Source organism: Anas acuta, chromosome 3, assembly GCF_963932015.1.
Source record: "Anas acuta chromosome 3, bAnaAcu1.1, whole genome shotgun sequence".
NCBI lineage: Eukaryota > Metazoa > Chordata > Aves > Anseriformes > Anatidae > Anas > Anas acuta.
Genome location: NC_088981.1, coordinates 45,312,565 through 45,333,718, shown reverse-complemented (window position 1 = coordinate 45,333,718; position 21,154 = coordinate 45,312,565). Strand labels below are relative to the sequence as shown.

Here is a 21,154-nt window from a genome sequence, read left to right as displayed (position 1 = left end):
TACACAGAAAATACCTGAATAATGTGAAAGATTTCACAATCTGCTCAGATGTTTGGAAAAAAAAAAAACACCATAATTTATCATAAATGACTTGCCCATCCCCAACTTTTAAAATGACCTTTTGATAAGAAAAATCCCTGCTTAGGTGGGAATAGAGCCCTAATTAATTAACAAAGCAAGAACGGGGGCAGTTAGAAACTATGTTAATCATATCAGCATTTAAAAATATCAGTAGCAGGAGAAATCAGTGAATAAAAAAATGGATCTAAATTTCATCCATTACCTTTTTACTTCCCTAAAACTCATCAACATGTCTCAGGAGGAAAAAAGGCAAAATATAACTCAGACTTGGGGACACACAACTCCATTTCAAATTCTTTACATAGCACTGGAATGCACCAATGACATAGAAAATCATGTATGTAAAACTATGTGGTATATCCTTTACATCCTTTTCAATCCTTCAGTCCTCCCCCCTGGCTTACCCATGTAGGCAAAAGCAGAGAGCTAGATTCTAATTTCAGATCCACACTGCGTACATCTGGAAGACAAAGTACTTGTCTGGTGACTAATTACACAAGATATGGAGAAATGCAGGCTTTCCAAAAGAAATCATAATCTGGCTTCAGTGGTTCTACTTGGAAATACTATTTGCATTACCGCACTTATGTTCCACACAGCATTATACTAGACTCTTCTAAACAGCAGCCTTTCATGTTTTATATTATCAGCAGAGCATTATTATAACACAAAATAAAAGAGAAAAGTGTTCTGTTGCCACCTGAATGCAGAAGTACACCAGTAGGGACATGTAGAGATTTTACATGAATTTCTTCTGAAACGTGTATAATGTTATGAAAGCTACCCTACTGCAAGAAAGATCCCCTGTTCTCCCCCAGATTGAACCTTTTAGAGATGGGGGAAGAGCCATTGCAACCAGAGCTTTACTACTCAGTCCTACAGCTGCTGTGGCAATGGAATAAAGCAGAATTACAGGGCAAAAAACGCATCTCTGTATAAGGGCAGTCTGAAAAGTCAATAGGGACACAGACTGTTTTTAGGAGACCAGGATCTGGAGGATATAATTTTATTCTCCCCATTTTTTTACCTTTTTTTTTTTTTTTTTTTGTATATATATATATAAAACAACACATTTAGCTTTAAAACAAACAAAAAGACTGCTTTTTTTTTTTTTATTTAATTAGAGTAGTTTGAATTCTTTAGTGTTGATTTAGAATGACAGATGTATCTAAATTAACCCAAATCTTCAAATATTCAGCTTCAAAATATATTATTTATCACCTGTTCATGATATCACCTCTCAAAATATTTGGAAAGTTGTCTAAATGTCACACTACCCCTCTGCTCAATCTTCCAAAAAGAATTAAAAGACAAATTGAAGAAGTCCATCCTTCAAAACAAATCAAATGGGAAGTGTCAAGAGCAAACATAGGTTTCTAGGACATACTGACTTGTTGAAACACAGGTCAATAAATGGTAAATCCCTAACTATCCCTGAAAGCCCAAAACAACAAGCCCTAACGTGCGTCCTTGAAAAAGCCACATAAAATATTTTAGTGACAGTAAAAAGGAAAAACAAGTTGTGTGAGCAGGAGACCCAAGGAAGCCTCACTCCAAGAGTTTCATGACTTACACAGACACAGTGCTTCCCTCCCTGCAGTAACCTGAGCTCTCTCCTGCGTCCTCCCAAGCCCCAGATCTTGCATGGGCTGCATCTGGCATGAGTGCTGCTTGGGGGCTCGCTCCTGCCAGGGGGACGTCTGGTACCTCCTGCCTCCTCTCTGTTGGGACACAAACTGGGGTCTGGCTCCTTGGCCAAAACTTCCCACAGACATTGCAGGAGCTTAAGTGTGTCTTTGGGTTTTGGTTGAAATTAGCCAGTGGGCTCAACCCTGTCATTAGTAAAGTACTGACAGACAGACCAGCAGAATGGTCGTATAAACCTCGTGTCCTTACACAGAGGTGAAATTTGAATTTTCATGCATTTTGAAATAGAGCTGGACTGACTGAATACACACAGATGTGAACCCCTTCCTTCCTCAGCCAAGGTCTCTGAACAGCAGATGTGCAGCAATATCCAATCAGCCAAATCCTACGGTGATGTACAACACCCATGAAGTCAGAATTACACCCCTCGCAATCACACAAATCAGATCTAACTAACATTGTGAAAAAAAATATGAATAAAAGGCTTGATGAAGAGCAGAGAAAGCTGCCAGTTGCCAGCATGAAACATCCTCTAAAAAAAAAAAAAAAAAAAAGCCAAAATCCACAGCTGGAAATACATCTGTCCGTGACTTGTGCAAAACTGAAAGTTTTCAACCCCTCTACATAGCAACACCTTGGTTATCTTTTTCTGATATAAGGCAAATGTTTTGTTTAAACTTATTTACCTTAATGGACATGTTATTGTGTCAAGTGAACCATGAGATATTTCTTTTTCTTGGATTCTGCTGTGGCCTATCCCTATTTTGCATTATATTTGCTTTAGTTGAATAGGTATATAATTATTATTATTATTGCAAGCGATAACAACTATTTCACTCTCACTGACAGGCAATGATTATCTATGTTCTAGGACAAGGTATAATTTCCAAATGAGAAACCAATAAAAGGGCTGGCCTTAAAGTTCATAAATGCCTGTAAATGCCATTCATTTGTAGCTCTGGAAATGTCGATGATCTGAAGGGAGAAATTGGTGGCTATTTCTTATAGTTTTGCAATAAAGAAAAGTTGATTCAAACTGTTAGGAGAGAGTTGCCCTCTCCCCCCCCCCCTCACACAAATTTAAGACTCGGTACCAACTTACAAGAATCCAACTGAGAAAAGACACACTACAAGTGCATATAGCCCTCAACCCTCCTCTTAAATGGAGTCCAAGGAGGGATAAGTGCTCTCCATGACACTTCCCTGGCATCACCGTTTCTCCCACCAGGCTCTAGCTCTCTCTCAGCTGCTGCCACTCTGCAGCGCTGGTGCTGGCCAACTAGCACACAGCTGCAAAGGAGAGGCAGCACCAAGCTTCATGTTTCCTATCCTTGGACATTCCAGTATTAAACGAGTGTTCGCCTTGTTTTTGCTATTGCGATGTTGCTAAGTCAACAGGAGCAACAAAGAATGGTTTTTCTCTTGTCCTGCTTGAGACAGAGATGATCCAGGCGTCCAGGAGCTGCTGGCTCTCTCTGGATAACCAGTTTCACTGCTTCCCTTTTAAGCTTCAAGCCCAGCATGGTTTAATCAATTATTGGTGTTCTTTGCTCTTAAAACACACCTGTTTTGTGGGTTTTACAGGCAGGGCTGAATAAACTGTGCAGGTTACTTTACTCTGGAAGTGTGAAACTGTCTGTGCTTTGCCATTCACCACAAATATTTTCTGCAGCGTATCTTCAAAGGCAAAAATACAGCTTTTCTGGTTGAAAACTACAGGGAGTAACCGCTGACTCAGAGGTAAAAATGCAGAGGCATTCCCTCTTGTGCCAGCCCTTACAAGGGGAAAAAAATAAAATTAAAAAAAAAAATCCCTTTATTTAGACTCTCTGCACCTAAAAAGCTAGTAGTATTGGAAGGGAAGATCGTTCTCCTTCAAGACCTTTGGACAACCACTAATTCACTTGCAAGGCCTGGCAGAGCTGGAAACTGTGATTTAAAGCCCACTCAAGTCCATTCTATTTTGTTATAGGATATATTTCCTCAATGGCTCAGTATGGAATCTTCTGCTTGGTCCAGTTGGGATTTTTATGGAAAAGACCAACAATCTTTTATAAAATATTAAGTGAGAATTCCTGGAAGGAGAAGAAATGTGGTATTATCCCTCTGTGGAGAATGCATGTACTGGGATGCTGTAATTTGCCACCAGGGCGGTTTTGCTCATAGGCTGAACTAATCCTGGTAAATGTCTGCTGTAGAGCTGCTTAAAACTTGTAATTTTGGACATTTTCAAAGGTGTTTTTGCTGTGGCTTTTCTTCTGAAACAAAAAGCCTAAATTCAGCAAATTTTGCCAAAATTAAGTTACAAAAAAACTGTTTTTGGTGCACCAAAGTAATGTTTTTTTAAAGGGTTTTAATTTCAAATTGGATCTATTATTTCTTAAATACTGGTTACAACATACAATTATAAAATCATTTAAAAAAAATAAATACAACTAAACCAGAGCATTCTGCCTGCACTGAAATGCTCACTGTCAATGATAGCTCAAATGCAATTTCCCCTAACAGTCCTGCTCTCCCTGTGAATAGACACTCTACTAGAAAAGGTATGCTGAATCTTTTATCTCTCGATTGTAATGTAAATTTGGAAGAGCTATAGGAGTTATAGAAGAGTTCAGAAGAGTTGGAGAAGTTATAAGTGCTAGTGGGAAAATAAGTTCACCAAACCCACAAGGCATTTTAAAGCAAAACCACCCATTCCTGTGTCTTCCAAGTGTAGTGTAGTGACACAAAAAATAACTAATATTTTTGCGACTACCTTAATTTGAGAGCTGTTTGCTAGCTTAGTTGTGCTAGGGCTAAGGAAAGGCTGTGTTCAGCTGGTGACACGCATTTCTTTGGGAGGGGTGCTTGCATGAATTTGTCATGGAGCACGAGGCAACGTTAATGTTCACCCCAGCTAAGCAGCAGTCCTGCTCATAGCCGCACCAAGCTGTTTTTTCACTCCAAACACTTGCTCCAGTAAGCTGTTTGGACTCAGTAAACACAGAGGCAATATTACTTGCTCTGAGGAAATATTGTGGATGAACATTTTAGTTTCTAAATTCTGAATGTTTTGATTTGTGAAATGAGCAACTAGTATGTTTAAGACGTCACTGAAGAAGCTGGGATAGCGGCTAATCATCTAAACACAAGGAGCCTCACTTTATTTAAGAGATCTGAGGCCCTGACACAGCTTCTGTTTGCAAACCCCGCAGGACAAGGCCCACAACAGTCCATCCCACTGAGTTACCTGCACACAGTGGAAATGGAAATTTAGGACACGGACTTTTCAGGAAAATTACCGTGTTTAATGTCAACATTCAGGCAAACTGAACCTTCACTTCGCCCAGGCCTCAATGTGCTACGCAGACATGCTTTATATAGCTCAGTTGATATGTTTGCCTTGCAGAAGGAAATGAGCATCTGTGAGACGGCTGTCTGTCACTGAAGAAGCCCTGAATAAGCCTCCAGCCCAAGCAGCAAGTAGGGTGTGAAGTCAAGGCAAGGTCATGTCCTAAATTAGAGCATAAGGAAAAGCCTGGTCTCATGTCGTTAACGAGTCACCAACTGAAGCATCGCAACCAGCAAGACTTGGCCCTACAAACACTAAGGAAAAAAAAAAAAAAAAAAGGCTGGACTAGTTTTTTTCTCCTGCAGGGAGAGAAATACAGTGCTCAAACAACTGCAAATGATTTTGCAGCCCAGACTCTACTCCCGTATAGGGAGCCCAGTGGAAGATGTGACTAAGTTCAGAGAGTTTGTGGGTGAAATCATGGCCCTAAAACAGTCAGTAGTAAAACTGCCGTTGACATTAATAGGATCTCACCATCTGCATCTCTGTCCCTGTAGTTCTGAAAATATCTGTGGCTGCTTGAACTCTAAAAGAATACCCAGCAGAAGAGGAAATCTTTCTTTTTCCTATGTCACTGGGTAACTGCCAAGAACTAAACATAAACCTTAATAAGCAATGACTAAAGGGAGACAGGAGGAGAGCAGATAAATATTTAAAGTACATAAACATGATGGAGAGAGAAGAATTATTTATCAAAATAAAAGGGAAGAAAGGAATATAAACAGGAGGAGCCTATAAACGTAGACTTTGTCAGGCAAATCCTAACAGGACAAACCCCTAGGAGCAGAGAGAAGAGCTGTGATTGCAGCCTTAACTCTTCACACATTTTTAAAAACAGAACCAGGCACACACACACAAAAAAATAATGATTTAGTAAGAAGCTGGCCTGCCCTGGCAGCAGCAGAAAGAGACTGAATCTTTCACTTTGTGCTACTTCACTGACTCCAACTGAATAAAGGTCCATTTCAGAAAAACATTCTAGACCTAACTAACATACACAAGTGTTTGGGTGACTGACTTAAACAGAGCAGTCATTTGCACCAAGATTAATGCCTGTAAGGTTTGTTAGAATATTCCAGCAAAGTAAAAGAAAAATCAGGAATCAACTTGAAAACCCCATGCAAAATTGCAGTGAGCAGGTAAGCTTTCAGCTGAGCTTTAATTCCTAGATCAAAAATAGCCTTACCAAGATCCATGCATCACTATTGCTGTTACCCTACTACAAGGAGCAGCTGCAGGGCAGAGGGGTGATTCAGCCTCCTTCAAGCCTTTTCCATTCTCCACAGCAATAGGGCTGAACTTTGCTCCCTTTTCTCCAAGTGAAACCCCTGACCACCTGCTCTGCCAGCACTTGAGCTGAGCTGCCCTCTTCCTTTGCAGCCCCCTCTTGGGATCCCAAGCAAAAAGCAGCTGGAGGAGGGCAATGCTCTGGAGAAGCTGGCAGACAACTACTGCCTGCTTCTTGACATTGTAGAGAAGGCTAGACCCTGTCTCATTCCTATCACAAACCTCAGTCTTCTCCTTGTAATGACATCTGGAAAGAGTCCAATGTAGGACCAAGACAATGATGAAGGGTCTGGAGCATCCCTCCTATGAGGAGAGGCTGAGCAAGCTGGGACTGTTCAGCCCAGGGAAGAGGAGCATCGGGGGTAATCTCAACAGTACGTATAAAGACCCAATATGGCAAACACCATGTAAAAACAAAAACATAAAAGTCTTTTTAAACTTCCACTTGACGATATTTCTTTCTTTTGATAAGATGCAAGGGCCAAATTATTACCATTTATTTACATCCTACCTAGATTATATTAAATTTTACATTGTATAGGTTTTTTGTTTTGTTTTGTTTGTTTGCTTTTATTCCACAATGAGACCAAAGTAAAATTGACAAAAACTATGCAGCAGTACAATCCCACAAACCTAAAACTCCCTATGAGCATGAAGGCAGCTCTGAATTAACAGTGTTGATGCTGACAATTGCCCGCTAATTGGGAATTATGTCACAGCACAAACGAAGTCTGAAAGATGACCCGGACACAGTGCAATTATCTGAGCAATTCAGACATTGCCTAAATTTACAAAAATAATCTACCACTGCTGAGAAAATATCTGTTAAATTACTGTGCCATGGAAACCTTTTGAGTATGTCAATTACTGTTGCATGCAGATAGAAAATGCTGTAGACAAAATAGAGAGGAGAGGCTGTCGTTGACACTCACTGATTGCTGATCTCTCTTTGAACATCATCAAAACCTCCAACTTGGAGCAAACGCCACAGCCATGAGGAAACCATAACTGACATGTGTAGCCCACATGAAAAGTATAAAGCCACAAACAATAATTTTGCTTCCGTTGAAACAAAACCCAGATGGAAGTTTCCTGCACGGTGCCATCTCACTTTTATAGGGAATCAGCTGAGTGCTAGCGCACCTCCAGCAGTAGGTGCGAACAGCATGCCTGGCCAGCTGCTGGTGAAGATTTACAAGCAGTCAAACTGCAATGCTGTGGGGTGAACTGTCACCAGTACAACCTATGTCCCACCTCCTGGGGTCATTCTGATTTGAAATGCCTTCAAAGGGTAGTGCTGACCTCTCTGTTAATTTGTCGTCGTGCTCGAATGGAAGCAACATTTTCTGTTGTATTATGGGAGCCAGTAAAAGCAGTGGGATGCAGCTCCCAGGGGATGGTTACGAATTTGGTTTCCAACCAGCTATAAATGTACTGCAGTTGCAGGCAGCTGAAATTGGTTAAATGGCAATTATGTTGGATGCTCCAACTGGTACGACTTATTCAGTGAGCAGAGCAAACAACAAATGCTTTTCATATAGATAATGGATTTGTACCTCAGCCAAAGATTTTCAGAGCCCATCAGTGATGTTAAAAATCCCAGGGATATGTAGCTATTGTATTTCCAATTCAGCTTTCCACTACAGCTACAATTTTATGTAGAAGTACAGGTGATTCATAGCCCTGATTATTTCAAATAGTCAATGCATTATACAGAAGACATAGCCTAACAATTTCTTGTTTTGGGTTCTTTAGCCATTAACTTCCATAATGCAGTAGATTGCACTTAAGTGAGGAGGAGTGTTAATAACATCATCACTAATATCTGATTATTGCTTTTCATAAAGACTTTGAGCACTGTGAAGAGGAGGCTGGCACAATTAGGTTAATGTTACAGATATGGAGATTGAGAAGAGGAGCAGCAGTAACAGTAGCCGGTTGATGTTCCTGTAGCAGGCTGGTGGCAGAGACCTGAGCAAAAGACAATCTTGAAACTCCTGAACTGAGGTACCAGCTCCTATGCCAAAAATGGCCTGCCATGAAAAAACAGACTACATGACACAAATTCAAAGGAAATGAAGACTGAAAGCATCTGAGACTGTACGTGCCAAAAGAGCAAATTCTCTACAGCTTCCCCTAACTCATACAGCCTAGAGGTACCAACAGCAAGCTCTTGGAGATAGAGCAACATTAAAAGTGGTTCCCAGTGGTTTCTTCATGTGCTGCTCAGATGACTTGATGGCTCACAAACAGTGCCTTCTGTTTTTCAGCACTGGGTTTCTTAACAGTAAAAGAATTATAAACAGAAAGCCTAGAAGCCTCCTTAAAGGCAGTTCAAGATAAACAAGGAAAAAAAATGTCCCAAGACCAACACAAAAAAACATTCAATAAAGCAGACTTGAAGATTCCTGTCTGTCCAGCCAGAAAGGCAAAAGGAAAAGGGCAGCAGGCAAGAGCAAACAGTGACCAGTGTTATGTTAATACTGCTAAACCCAGACCAGCCCGGGTATGCCCTGCTCAATGATGCTATGCCTGTTTCTGAAACTAAACATATAAGAGAAGGAGAATGGAGGTTGACAGCTGTCGACAACCATACAAAACTGAAAAATGTCCAGAAATGTTATTGTCTCAAAAAAGCCACTGAGGTCCTGCAGCTGTGCTGGGGATCAGCCAGGGATTGCTCTCAGGTATGTAGCCAGAGCAGAGCCTGAGAGGGGTGAGGCTGAGAAAGTCCCCTGCACCACTCAGTACTTTCCTACTAGAAGCATGTTTTCTGCAGATGAAGTGGAATTACATCACTTTTGTCACACAGGATAAACACTTCACTCATGGCTTCAGGACAACTGTCCGTGCAGTCTCCCAGCTCCTGAAACCACAATAAAAGCAACCAACAGCAATCTGCTACTCGATAATAGAAAATATCAAATGTGGTCTTTTCTGTACTGTGACAACTGATTTGGGATTAACTGCAACTGCAAATAACTGCCATTAGATATACACTGCAACAAATATGACAAAAAGAATGATCCAAGGGAAAGCAAGTAGTAATGAAATCCCTGTGATCAAGTGTACTGTGGGGACTTGGATGAATGAGTTTGGGTCTGAAAGCTATTTAGTGATGACACCTATGGGAGCTGAAGTTTGAAGTGTCTTCAATGCTACTCATTCACTGTGTCAAGCACAGCAGGACCAATTGAAACTTTAAAGAGTTACATGGCAAATTGACTGAAAATTACAAGGCTATTTTGAAAACTGCTTTTTACTATCAAAAGTGAAATAAGTATGATGGACTACTCATTCCTGAGAAAAGGGCCACCATTACTTTCCTGGCTGGAGTAGCCAGGGGATACATTCAATGTAACCTGTTGTTTTTTTGGAAACTTTGAAAAAGCAATTTTTTCTGTATTTCATTGACAAGAGAGTGTGACCCAACAAATGTTTAAAACAAACTTGTATAATTTGATAACAAGCGAAGAATATATCTTTTCTGCCAAAGTAGTAAGTGGACTTTTCTGTGCTCTCTCTTTCTGACTTCAGATTTGAATCTTCTTTGTGCACTCCAGGGAATAATCACATCAACATCTGCATATGCAACACTTAGAATAATTTAAGACAGGTCTGTGCTACACCTAGTGAAAAGCACAAACACAGCTGCACTCAATGTCTTCTTAGTGTATTTTGAAACTGGTTTAAACCTATGTCTACATTACTATGCAGTGTGGTATAACTGCAGAAATCTACAGAAAGTAACTGTGGGTGTTTGGACCTGAGGTCCTCTGCACTACACATCTTTTTGGGGTTGACATCACACCTTGGTCCCATGGCCAGAATGCCCACAAGAGCCTGGTGGGTACTGGGTGTGCTCCTGGTTTAATTTCATCAGGAGGGAATCCAGCTTGTGGCAAACCAAGGCACAGCAGATGGGGATGACTGGGAGAATTGCTTCAATTGCTTCAAAAGTGTGGTATGAGCAACAGCACCAATGCTGCCAGATGCTAGGGCTCTCATCACTGTTTCTGCTCTACCACTGAGCTTCTCATGGAGAAGGATGGGGCTTTCTTGTGAGTCCTGTGTTGCTGTCAGAACTTAACTGGGCTATTTTGGGCAGCAAGATATTAGGCTGCTGAAGCTGCATTCCAAACGAGCATACAAATATACAGTGAACTATATTTTCATGTTATTGTATTAGCACAGTTGTACTGGAACAAATCTGGGGACAGGAGAGCAATGGGCAGTATTGCTACATTTACCTATACTGTGTATGACAAGTGCAGAAGTGTGTGCTCCCATGTGAATGCCAGGAGAAAACATAGGGAGAATGATTATAATTTTTACCAGTATTTACGCAAAAACTTAGTAATTCTGTCCTCCTTAGGACAATGGGAAGAACTTTCTATCTAGCAATCTGAGCAGCACTTTTAACATGGAAACTGTTACAGAACTCAACAGTCAAATTTTTCACGAAAAAAACCTTGAATTTCCTTTGGCACTTAGAAAAAAGCTCTATAAGTAACAGTGTTTTTCCATTAAAAACAAAGAAACAAAACCAACCAACCAAACAAACAAAACAAAACAAACAAACAAACAACAACAAAAAAAAACCAGCCCAAATGCTCTCTTGCTGGACAGCAGAAAACATTTTAAACATCCAGAGTTAATTTTCTGAACATCTTAATGGTGGTAATTTTTGCCTGATAACAGGATCTGCATCATGCACTTAGCACTGTGAAGAGGCTATAATTTAATCAGGACTTTATACAATGAGAAATCCCACATGGCTTGTGTAGAAACAGACAATAAAGTCTTTAAGTGATGCATGCTCGGTTTATTTTTATAGGAAAAAAGTATTTTCTCATCAAAACACTGTACAGAATCACAAGAGAATATTGAGTATTTAATGGAGAAGCTACTAATTCAACGAATGCATATCATTGCTTTTTAGCAAACCCAAGGAAAATAAACTTTCAGCAATGTCTGATATATTCAGACCGGGATGCTCTATAATAGCTGCTGACACAGTAAGCCAGGTTCCTAGCCACAGTTCTTTTTCCTTATAATGTATGAACACAGCCTAAATAAGTGTGCTCTCTCAAACGTACTATATCCTTCCCTCCTCATAAATGCAAGACCTAGATAAGGTGAATCCTTAGAGGAAGAAGAAATTAGGTGCAAAAAGACTTGAAAATGCACAGTAAAATCAAAACCTGATTGTGACCTCTCATCACTGAAGGTTGAAGACCCTTCAGGTTTCATTTTCAAAATTCCCATGGAAGGAAGGAAAGCTCAGCTTCCCTGGATGACAGTTAATAACTCCAGCTTGCTCCTAAATTGTAGGGGGCACAAACTTGGAGATCTCATTGACTCTTGGCCCACAGTGCTTGCATGCAAATAGGTGAGGTCCAGATGGTGACCCAAGAGTGTTGCTGTGTGGCTGAGCACGTCAGCTAGACTGATCTTTACGTTTTAGAGCCACTTGTGAAATACACAGAAGGATCAACTCTTATTGTGTTTGTGCACAGACAAGTTGTTATTTCCTCCCCCAGTTTTCCCCTCCCAACTGGAAAATTTACTGTATTCCTAAACTTCATCCTTATACAGAAGCCAGAATGCTTCCTAATTATCCACACAGGCTTGTGTGTTCCTTGTCACTGCTCAAGATCAGTGATAGCCAAGACAGCTCTGTTCTGGAAGTGGGGTGCTCAAGGACTTTCTTCACTAACTCTGCACAGCACCCCCAGGTGAGAGATTGAATTGACTGAAGTAGGCTTGGGGTGCAGTGGGCTGCAAGCCCAGGTCTGAGCAAGAAACCATGCAAATAGGCATTAGACTGTAAATAGATTTATTTTAAAAAGCAGAAAATCCAGATCCGAAGGCCCCAAATCAGAAAATGTTTTGTTGTTTCCTAATCGGTAATTGGTGACAGTGTAGTGACAAGGACAATTAAGGCAGAAGCTTCCTTGTGGGGAAACATTCAAAATGCAGAATATTTTGACAAGTCTCAGCTGGATCTTTAAGTGCACTTCCAGGCCCAGAATTTTGTTTGTTTGTTTGTTTTGTTTTGTTTTGAGCGTGGAGTCCTGACATTTGACAAGTTACACTTCTCAGAGTAAAGGAGCAGCACACTGTGGTGGTTCCTGAGGGTACCAAGCACTTAACCTTATCTCAGATGGCAGGGCAAGGGGACTTTGCTGTGGGACCTGGATTTGAAGGAAATTGGATATGTGGTCAGAACTTCTCCAGTGAAATATTTAGAAGAGTCTAATAAGAGGTCAAGAAAGATATTAAAAAGATTGAAGAGCACTTTAGGATAATAAACCAAAATTTAAAAGTTGGAACAGGGCAAATAACAGGGCCTCTCACCAAACACAGGGGACAAATAGAATAGGATGACACCTTGAGAGCCTGAGCACTGTAGATCTAAGCCTATCTGAGATGAAGGCTCTTTGTAAGTCCCGCCTCATGAAGTTAACTTGCCCTTAGATTTTTATTCTGTTGCATTTTTGTTCCTTTCAAAACAGAGGGAAACCACTAGTATTCAATGGCTTAGATCTAAACACAACAAGCAGTAGCATGAAGGGGAAAAGTGAAGAAGCCTCTTCAGCCGATGCCCAAGCAGGAAAACCACTACTACAGTTTTATCAATGGTTTGGATGGAAATCACAGTCCAGCTGGTGACATCTCAGTTAGTTGTTAAATTTAGTATATAATTATTATCAATGACCTAATGTCCCCTGAAAACACAGGGAAAGCTCTCTGTGAGTCAGCAGAACTGCTCGCAGAGCTTACTGCATCTATAAACATCATACACAGTCAGCACAACTATAAACCCATAAGCCTATTGGCTTAGTCTGAGGGGGATCATAAACTGCAAAGCACTCCAGAGCTTTTGACAAAACAGATTATCGTTTCTAAACCCCATAAGCAGAAACAGGTAGAATCTCTCAGTTCTCATTGTCAAACAGTTCTGAGATTTACACAGCTCATTACTAACAAGATGGGCAGATGCAGACTACTTCCTTGTGACCCACCACATAACTTCTGCTAGATCATACCTCCTCACTGTAATATTTACAAAGTTCAGAAGCATTATATCAGTGAATTATGGTTTCATGCCACTTTCTGTAAGATTACATATCTCCTGGAGGGATAGGTCTTAAATTTTCAAGCTCCAGAGGTAACACTTCTATTGCAGCCCAGCATCTGTGGGGGATTTACAAACATTTCTCGTGTGCTTAATGAGGCTTACATTGTAAGCAATGTAAACAGCTCTTGTTTATGGAATCCTGAAGCACTTCCAGTAAAGTTGATGGAGCCTGAGACACCTTGAGAGAAATACTGAGTTAATCAAAATAATAAGCCTGCCCTTTCCCTCTGCCCCTTTTTTGCTGGAGAATACAAGGCACATACATATGGACAGTCCCTGTTTTCTTCCCATTTCCTCAATTTCCCAGTACATTCAGGGCAGGCAGTCAACACTCACTTGACTCAAGTTCCATTCAAGAAAAAAAAAAAAAAAAAGAGTGCAATGAAGACATGAAAACAACATTTTAAGATAACATTTAACAGTATAATCTGATGATGTTCTACCAGACAACAGTCTCACCTTGAAAGGTATCTAAGTGCTTAAATATTTTTCAGCATCTGGACTCCCCAGTAAGGGTTTATATTTGCAAAGGATGGTATTAGGATATTGCATTTTAATGAAAACCGTTTCAAACTGAGAAACGTTAGACTTAAACACATACATTCAGCATTTTAATACAAGGTATTCCCCATCTGCTACCTAACAGACATAATATTCTCAAAATTTTTTGACAAGGTTTTCCTAAAATCAGTATTTAGAAAGAAACTCTTATCTAGTTTCTCCAGGGAGTTCCCTTCAAAAACAAACAAACAAACAAAAAAACACAACCTCTTGCAAAAGGAAATGAAGTGTGAAGGAGAGAAACTTGTGTTGGTGTTTTCATTTATAACCAACAGGAGCAATGGCTTTCTCATTTTCAAGCACCCAATGCTCCTATCGGTGTTTATTCAAATATAGTTTACATTTAATATAAACTTTCATAAGGTAAAGATTAATTTTATTTTCACAAATGTTTATGACTACAGCATGTGCCTCAGCAAACTTAAACTGGAATACTTTGGATTTTAATTCTGCTTTCACAGCTGGAGTTGCTCTGCTATTTGGCAGATCTTCTTCAAGCTTGAATCTACAAACGCCTTTTTTGTATCAAACAGCTTATTTGGGCTGCAAATGTTTGGAGAATGCTACTACAGATTGCTGTAACCTTTTTAAACTAGCCTTTTCTGTTGGTGAATTTTCATTGGTCATACTAATTAGAAAAGGACAAGTACTTTGGGGAGAGGCAGGAGGCAGCAGACCCACTGGAGGAAGCACTATTTTGTACTTCTTACACATTCTCAGCTAGTCAATGCCAGAGTCAGGCTACGGGGCTGGGAGACACTTTTACAAGACCCATCATGGTTGTTCTTCAGAGCAAGTGCGAAGCTAATTTTAACTCTTCATTCCTGAGGGCATTTAACTTTTTCAGATTCATATTTATCTGGATTTTGGTTCTTCAGACTACTCCAGAATAGAAAAAGCAGTTTTGTTCCCTCATCTTTTCCCCCCCCTTCCTTTCTTCTCATTTCTCCATTTTATGTTTCACAGATTTGCTTTGCTAAAGAAAAGAAAAGAAATATTTGAGGCTGTGTCAGTGGCACTGGCTCCCGGAGCTTTGGCTTTCTTGCTCCATACTGTACTGTGCAGTACAGATTAGGAAGTAAAATTATTCAGAAATTTGTCTTGTAGCATGTCTTTTGTCAGTAAATAGCGAACACAACACTAACAAGTACTTGTGGCTTTGCTCCCATTATTGACATGGTAATAAACAGTTCACATTGGAGTGACTTCCAGACTTTTTGAGTGTAGGTAGGCAGCAACGATTCAGCACTCTCACTTAAAAGATGAAATTAAGCTGTCAGAAATATGATCTCTGTGCCAGAAGTTACAAGGAAGTTCACTGACAGCAGTTCTCATTTTTGCTCTTCTCACTTGCCCTATGCCAATGGGATTTTGCATTCATTTTTCTAGTTCAAGTTAAATAGCTGTTAAATTTAACTTATCTGTGGAAACTAGTGCAGACAAACTAGTTCCTACCAATGTGTTAGCTATTGTCAGATTATTGAGAAACTTTCAGTTACCAGTCAGAGGGGTAAGGAGTTTGAATGGGAGAGAAATGCGATCCAGAAAAGATCACAAAACAGCCTTAGTTTTTTGATCTTGTCACTCATGTTTGAGGAAATAATTTATATATACATATATATATATATATATATATACACGCACATTATGTTGTAAAAGGCCAAAGGAGGAGAGAGGCACCAGCTCCATGTTATAAGGAACTAAGGAACTGTAAACACAGCAGGCATCTGGAAGTATTTATTATTCTAGATGTAACAGAGATGAAACCACTTTGAGTAGTTTAAGATCACCATTTAAGTTTTGAAATTTCCTAAAAAACTCCCATAATACAGGCTATTTTTTTCCAGTGGAATCTAACATTACAGATGTAGATACATTAAGATACAATAAAGTATTTGACAATCTAGAAGAAATCCTCTCCATATCCAAAACTGGTTTTGCTCAACACACCTCAGTTATAGGAAAAAAAACAAACAAACAAAAAAAAAACACACACCTAAGAGATAGAGACATTACGCAATTTTACCCAATTTTCGCCTTAGATGAAAAGTTGTGGGTTCTCAAGAGAAATAGAAATAAGTCTCTGATATGAGTTCACACCAGAGGGGTCACACAGTCCTTCCTCAGATGCTGTGCTCTGCAGAAGACAGCTTTCACTGGTGGGGAAAGCTCTGAGAGTTAAGTTCAGTGCAGTTAAAGCACTTTGTGCTTCTGCTATTGGGTGAGACATCAGAGGTTCACTCTATTACACATACTGTATACACAATCTTAACCTTTTACTTGCTACATATTAAGTCCAGAACTATTTAAGTGGCTATTTACACTCCTCTCTTCTGCCAGAACAAACTTTCCCATCTACTTTCTAAACAAAAAGATCAGCACAACAGCATCACCTCAAGTTACTATTTCTTTGAAAAAGCTTTGCTAGTGTAAACGACCTTGTAAATTCCTGGTTTGCCACTTCCCTATCTTAACTAGTGCTCAGAAGAGGTGCTGGATCTGCCTGTCACCTCCTTCTGAAACTCTACCTTGCAATTACCGGTAACTTCACTGTTTTACTTCCTCAAACTGAGGCATGCTAAAGTTGGATTTATAAGTCATAAGAACTATCTCAAAATTCGCTCTCTTCACATTAGAATAGACACTTAGGCACGATTCTGCATTGTGCAAACCCTCATAGTCTCAGAGTAAGTGGAAAAGTTGCTTTGGGCAAAATGAACCCTGTCATCTTCATCTGTAAAACATGTCAGACATTTGAGGGTTAAAAACAGTACAGTGCTAGGTCAGGGAAACAGGAAGAAGAGTGGATCTTATTAACTCTCTGGAGGAACAAACAACAGGGACTTCAGCTGAGATCAAATTTTCCACGTTTGCTATTCAGTCCTCTCCCTTTACTAGACACTTCCTTTTTGTCTGAGTGAGGTGGTAGCAGCCAATGATCCCAGAAGAAGATGATCAGATTCAACAGTCAGTCATTAGGCCTCAGCCTACTGGAGGCCATACACTCATGAGTTAGGAAAACAAGATGTCAAAACAGAATCAGAACAGCTCATCACACTTGAAAATATGTTCCCATGAATTTTCAGGCACGTAGAGAAACACCAGCAGGAGGGCCTTCCTGCCCAATAGGAGTCACGTTTTACTTCAACAACACCCTTATTTAAAAATAATAATAATTTTATATATATATATATATATATATATATATATATATATAATTGCTTCAGTTTACTTCAGAAACAGAGAGATACTGCCATTCTAACACAACTTAATATATGCCCCATAGAAGTCCTATAAGTAATGCTAAGAAAGTAAAGAATGCAAGCAGCTAGAAAACATCAAAGCTCTGTTTTCATGCTCTCAAATTATATAGGTAACATTTTCTGTGTACCTTTCTCTAAAATATTCACTACCGTGAGGCAGAATTTTCAAGGATGACAGAAACATATTTTTGCACTGATATATACCATACAACAACAGCAATGTAAAAAAAAAAAAACAACAAACGAACAAACAAACAAAAAAAAACGACAAGAAAATAAAAGCAGATGATAAATTATCACAAAGCAGATGATAAATTATCACAGAAATGGGTACTGCAGCTACTGTCCCAATCCTTACCTTTCAGAGTTGCTTTCTTAAGTACCTTCATGGCATAAAGCTGACCTGCATCAGATCCTTTAATCTTCCTCACTAGAAATACCTGTAAAAAAAAAACAGACATCTTGTGTAAAAGGGGAACGAGCTTTTAGTTACAAGGCTTGCTGTATTTGATGGAGGAACAAATACTAAGATTCAGGAACTCCAATGAAAACTCTTAGCTAAAAGTACCTCATATTTCCCTTGCAATTTGCTGAGCTAGCTCTAGAAAGCTTCAGTTTTAAGCCTTTACTCCCTCACAAAGAAAATATGTTTGACGTTATTAATAGCCCTTTCACATTCAGTTCAAGATGAGTGAATAGTTGTAAACAATGTGTGCACACTTCTTCATATTCTGAACAGCTTTACATGAAAAAAAAGCAATGGATCATTGTGCTTAGGAATGTGTATTTAAAATTATTTTTATCAATTAAATTAAGAAGAAAAAATAAATTGGTATAATTTATGTCATAAGTCATGAGTGATGACTAACCAAGGATGTCACTGAAGCAAAAACTTGATACAGCTGGAAGACTGTTCAAGCATTCTTAACAAAACGTAGAACCATTTTCATTGACAAACTCACTATTATAATAAAGGCAGCTTTCCTTGCTAGAGTGTCCCATGTTACATCTTTTGGTGTAAATTTTTTTAATTGGAATAAAATATTGTTGTAGCTAAAATTCTGATTTATTGCTGTTGTTGTTCTTGTTTTACTCCATACATCTACTACTTCTTGTCTGACTGAAGCATATTTTTGTTCTTGTTTTTTATTACTATGTATTTTAAAGGGTGTTCCAGTATTAATATTTGAAAATAAAAGAAAGAAATAATTTAGTTGATTCCTAGGGCTCACTCTGCTAAAATCAGAACCACCAAACGACAGTGGCTCAGTTGTTATTTCAGCACCTTTGCTACTGGACAGAAGCCATAAGTAAAGCCAAACGCAAAAGAACTACAAGTCTACGTACATAGCACATACTTATAAATACATGAATCAACAAAGACTAGCTGAAATAATTTTACTGAAGAATGTCTACTTAGATTACAAAAATCTGTGGAAATTGTTTTAATTCATCACTTGTTCAGGAGTTATGCAGCATTGTCACCACCTAAAACATAAAAGGCCCCTCCCCCCCCCAAAAAAAATACGAAAGGAGGAAATCTGTTCTTGGCACATTATTTGCAAGTTGAAAGACACTTCCTCCTGAAAAAAAAATCTAAATCTGTAAACAGATTACAATTTTCTCAAACACCCTTTGAGAAAAGGGTCATGGGGAGAGATAATGACTTTTAACAGCCATCTAGAGCAACTGGGGAAAAAAAAAAAAAAAAAAAAAAAAAGTAAATTCTTTCCAAACACCTTGAGCAGGGCTCTTACATCTGTACAGCATCACAGCTACAACACCTCTGTGATACGATCTGATACATTTTTGGTGAGCCTTTTATTCTCAAGATATTTCCTGTGCATGAGATATGCACAGTTCTTCAGTTGAGCTTCCCTGACTGGCTGAGATCAGGCACATGTTGCTTGTTCCCATCTCCTTTTTCCTAGTCTGATGAACATACAAGAACCTCCGGTACTCACAACTGCAGAAACAAATTATGAAATCTGTATGCAACAGGAACACATAAGACTTTCTGAAGTGTTTTTCATTAACATTCATGATAAATTAAGCTCAGCTGCTCCAGTATTAACAGGAAGTCAACTAATTTAGAACTTCAGCTACAGCTAGAGAGAGAAATGTTGGGACAGTCATAAAGCAAGTTTGCCCAAACACCAGATTTTAATCTTTAATAATATTGTGTAAAAATTATAATGGAACCCAACCTTCCCCCTCACCCCCAAGCAAATATTAAACTAAAACAAATCCCAAACCCTTAAGATAATGATTTTAAAATGTACAGCACATACAACAGCACAGCATGCTTCATCTGCAGAAACATTAGGCTGCAGTTCAAGAAATACATTACCTGCCATGTAAACCTAGTTATACCCCTATTGCTGTAAAAAGCAAAATTATCAATTTGTGTTACTAGTCACTAGTCAGTTGTTCTCTGCTGCATGGGATAGGGCACTTGGTCTGCATTCTCTCCAAAAAAGATGAGTCAAAAACAGTGTGTACTGTTTCAGAGAACATTAAAATAATTATCTAACCAAAAAGGAAGCAGAACAAATTAAAATGCATTGTATTGCAAAATGAAGGTTGCCTCCTAATTATTCTTAAAGCTATAGTCTTGATAGTAGTTGAAACTATTGAGTGGTCCTAGAGTACTTACCAGGCTGTTTATGTAAGCTTTGTAATACTGGTTTGCCAGAATAGCACAGGCATGTGTCTGAAAATGACTTTCAATTGTCTAGTTTTATATGCATGTAAACACCTCTGGTTATGCATAACTGAATGGATTGATAGAACTACTAAAAGTTCCTTAGCTGGAGTAATAGGTATATCACAAAATCCCAACCCGGAAACCTAAGCAAGTGCTGTGACTTTCAACAGAGTTGAGCATACTCCCTCTGAAACCAAAGGCATGTTCTTTAATCCTGCAGGAAATGATTTAGGTGATTTTTGCTCCCTAGGTAAACAACTTGAAAAACAGCAGATCTGCATCCCCAAAGAACTACAGATTTGATCAGCTGAAATACTGAAGTGATGAAAATTTAGGTGACTGAAGACTGCATAAGAAACACTGACCAGACTTCCTTCCTCCATGTCTTTGTTGCTCTGGTGAGTTTACTGACCTGTTTCACGTAAGATACTAAAAGTGACTTGTAATCACACACAACTTCAGATAGGTATGATGTCCACACACCCACACTCTGATTCTGCAGTGATTTCAGTGGAGTATGCCCCAGAAATCAGATCTCCTTTTGGGAAGCGGTGGCAGAGAATAAACATTTTGCTGATACAATGCCTAAAACTAGAATGCCAACTTGGACAGATAATAACAAAAACACATCAACACAATCTGAGATAGCCAGCGAACCATTTCTAAAATATTTACTGCTCAGATATGAAAACTGGCCGTACTGCTTCTTTTACTTTTGAAGAAGAGATTCTCTTGTACTTCCCCTCCTTGTATTAAATCAGAAGAAATCTGAGTTGTTTTATTTCTCATATTTCTTTAACATTCAAAACTCAAATATCATTATAGTGCTTTCAAACAATTCTCTAGAGTAAAACTTTGTAGTGAATGCTAACTCTCCTGATTTCTCTCATCTCAGGGATCTCCTAACAGCCTTACTTATCAATACAGTTCTGGAATACTTGGAAACTGCTTAGTACTCCTCATATATCTTTATTCATCAGTAAAAGTGAAGACCCTGATTCATTGTCATGGTATTCAGCTTTGTGCTGGATGCCTCAGCAGATTTTAGGTAGGAGCCAGTTCTTCAAGTTGGCTGGAATGATCCACCTCTGAAGGCTGAGAAGCGTTAAATATATACATATATATAAAAT

General features: G+C 39.1%; 1 protein-coding gene across 6 annotated transcripts in view; it reads right to left on the bottom strand.

Annotated features, from left to right (window-relative positions):
- Nucleotides 1-21,154, bottom strand: part of RPS6KA2 (ribosomal protein S6 kinase A2) — a 301,250-nt gene that overhangs the window by 75,968 nt on the left and 204,128 nt on the right. For all 6 annotated transcript variants that reach the window (XM_068676930.1, XM_068676932.1, XM_068676928.1 and 3 more), the window contains one exon: nucleotides 17,676-17,757. In XM_068676930.1, coding sequence (XP_068533031.1) covers nucleotides 17,676-17,757 — 82 coding nt within the window. The remainder of the gene's footprint in view (nucleotides 1-17,675; nucleotides 17,758-21,154) is intronic.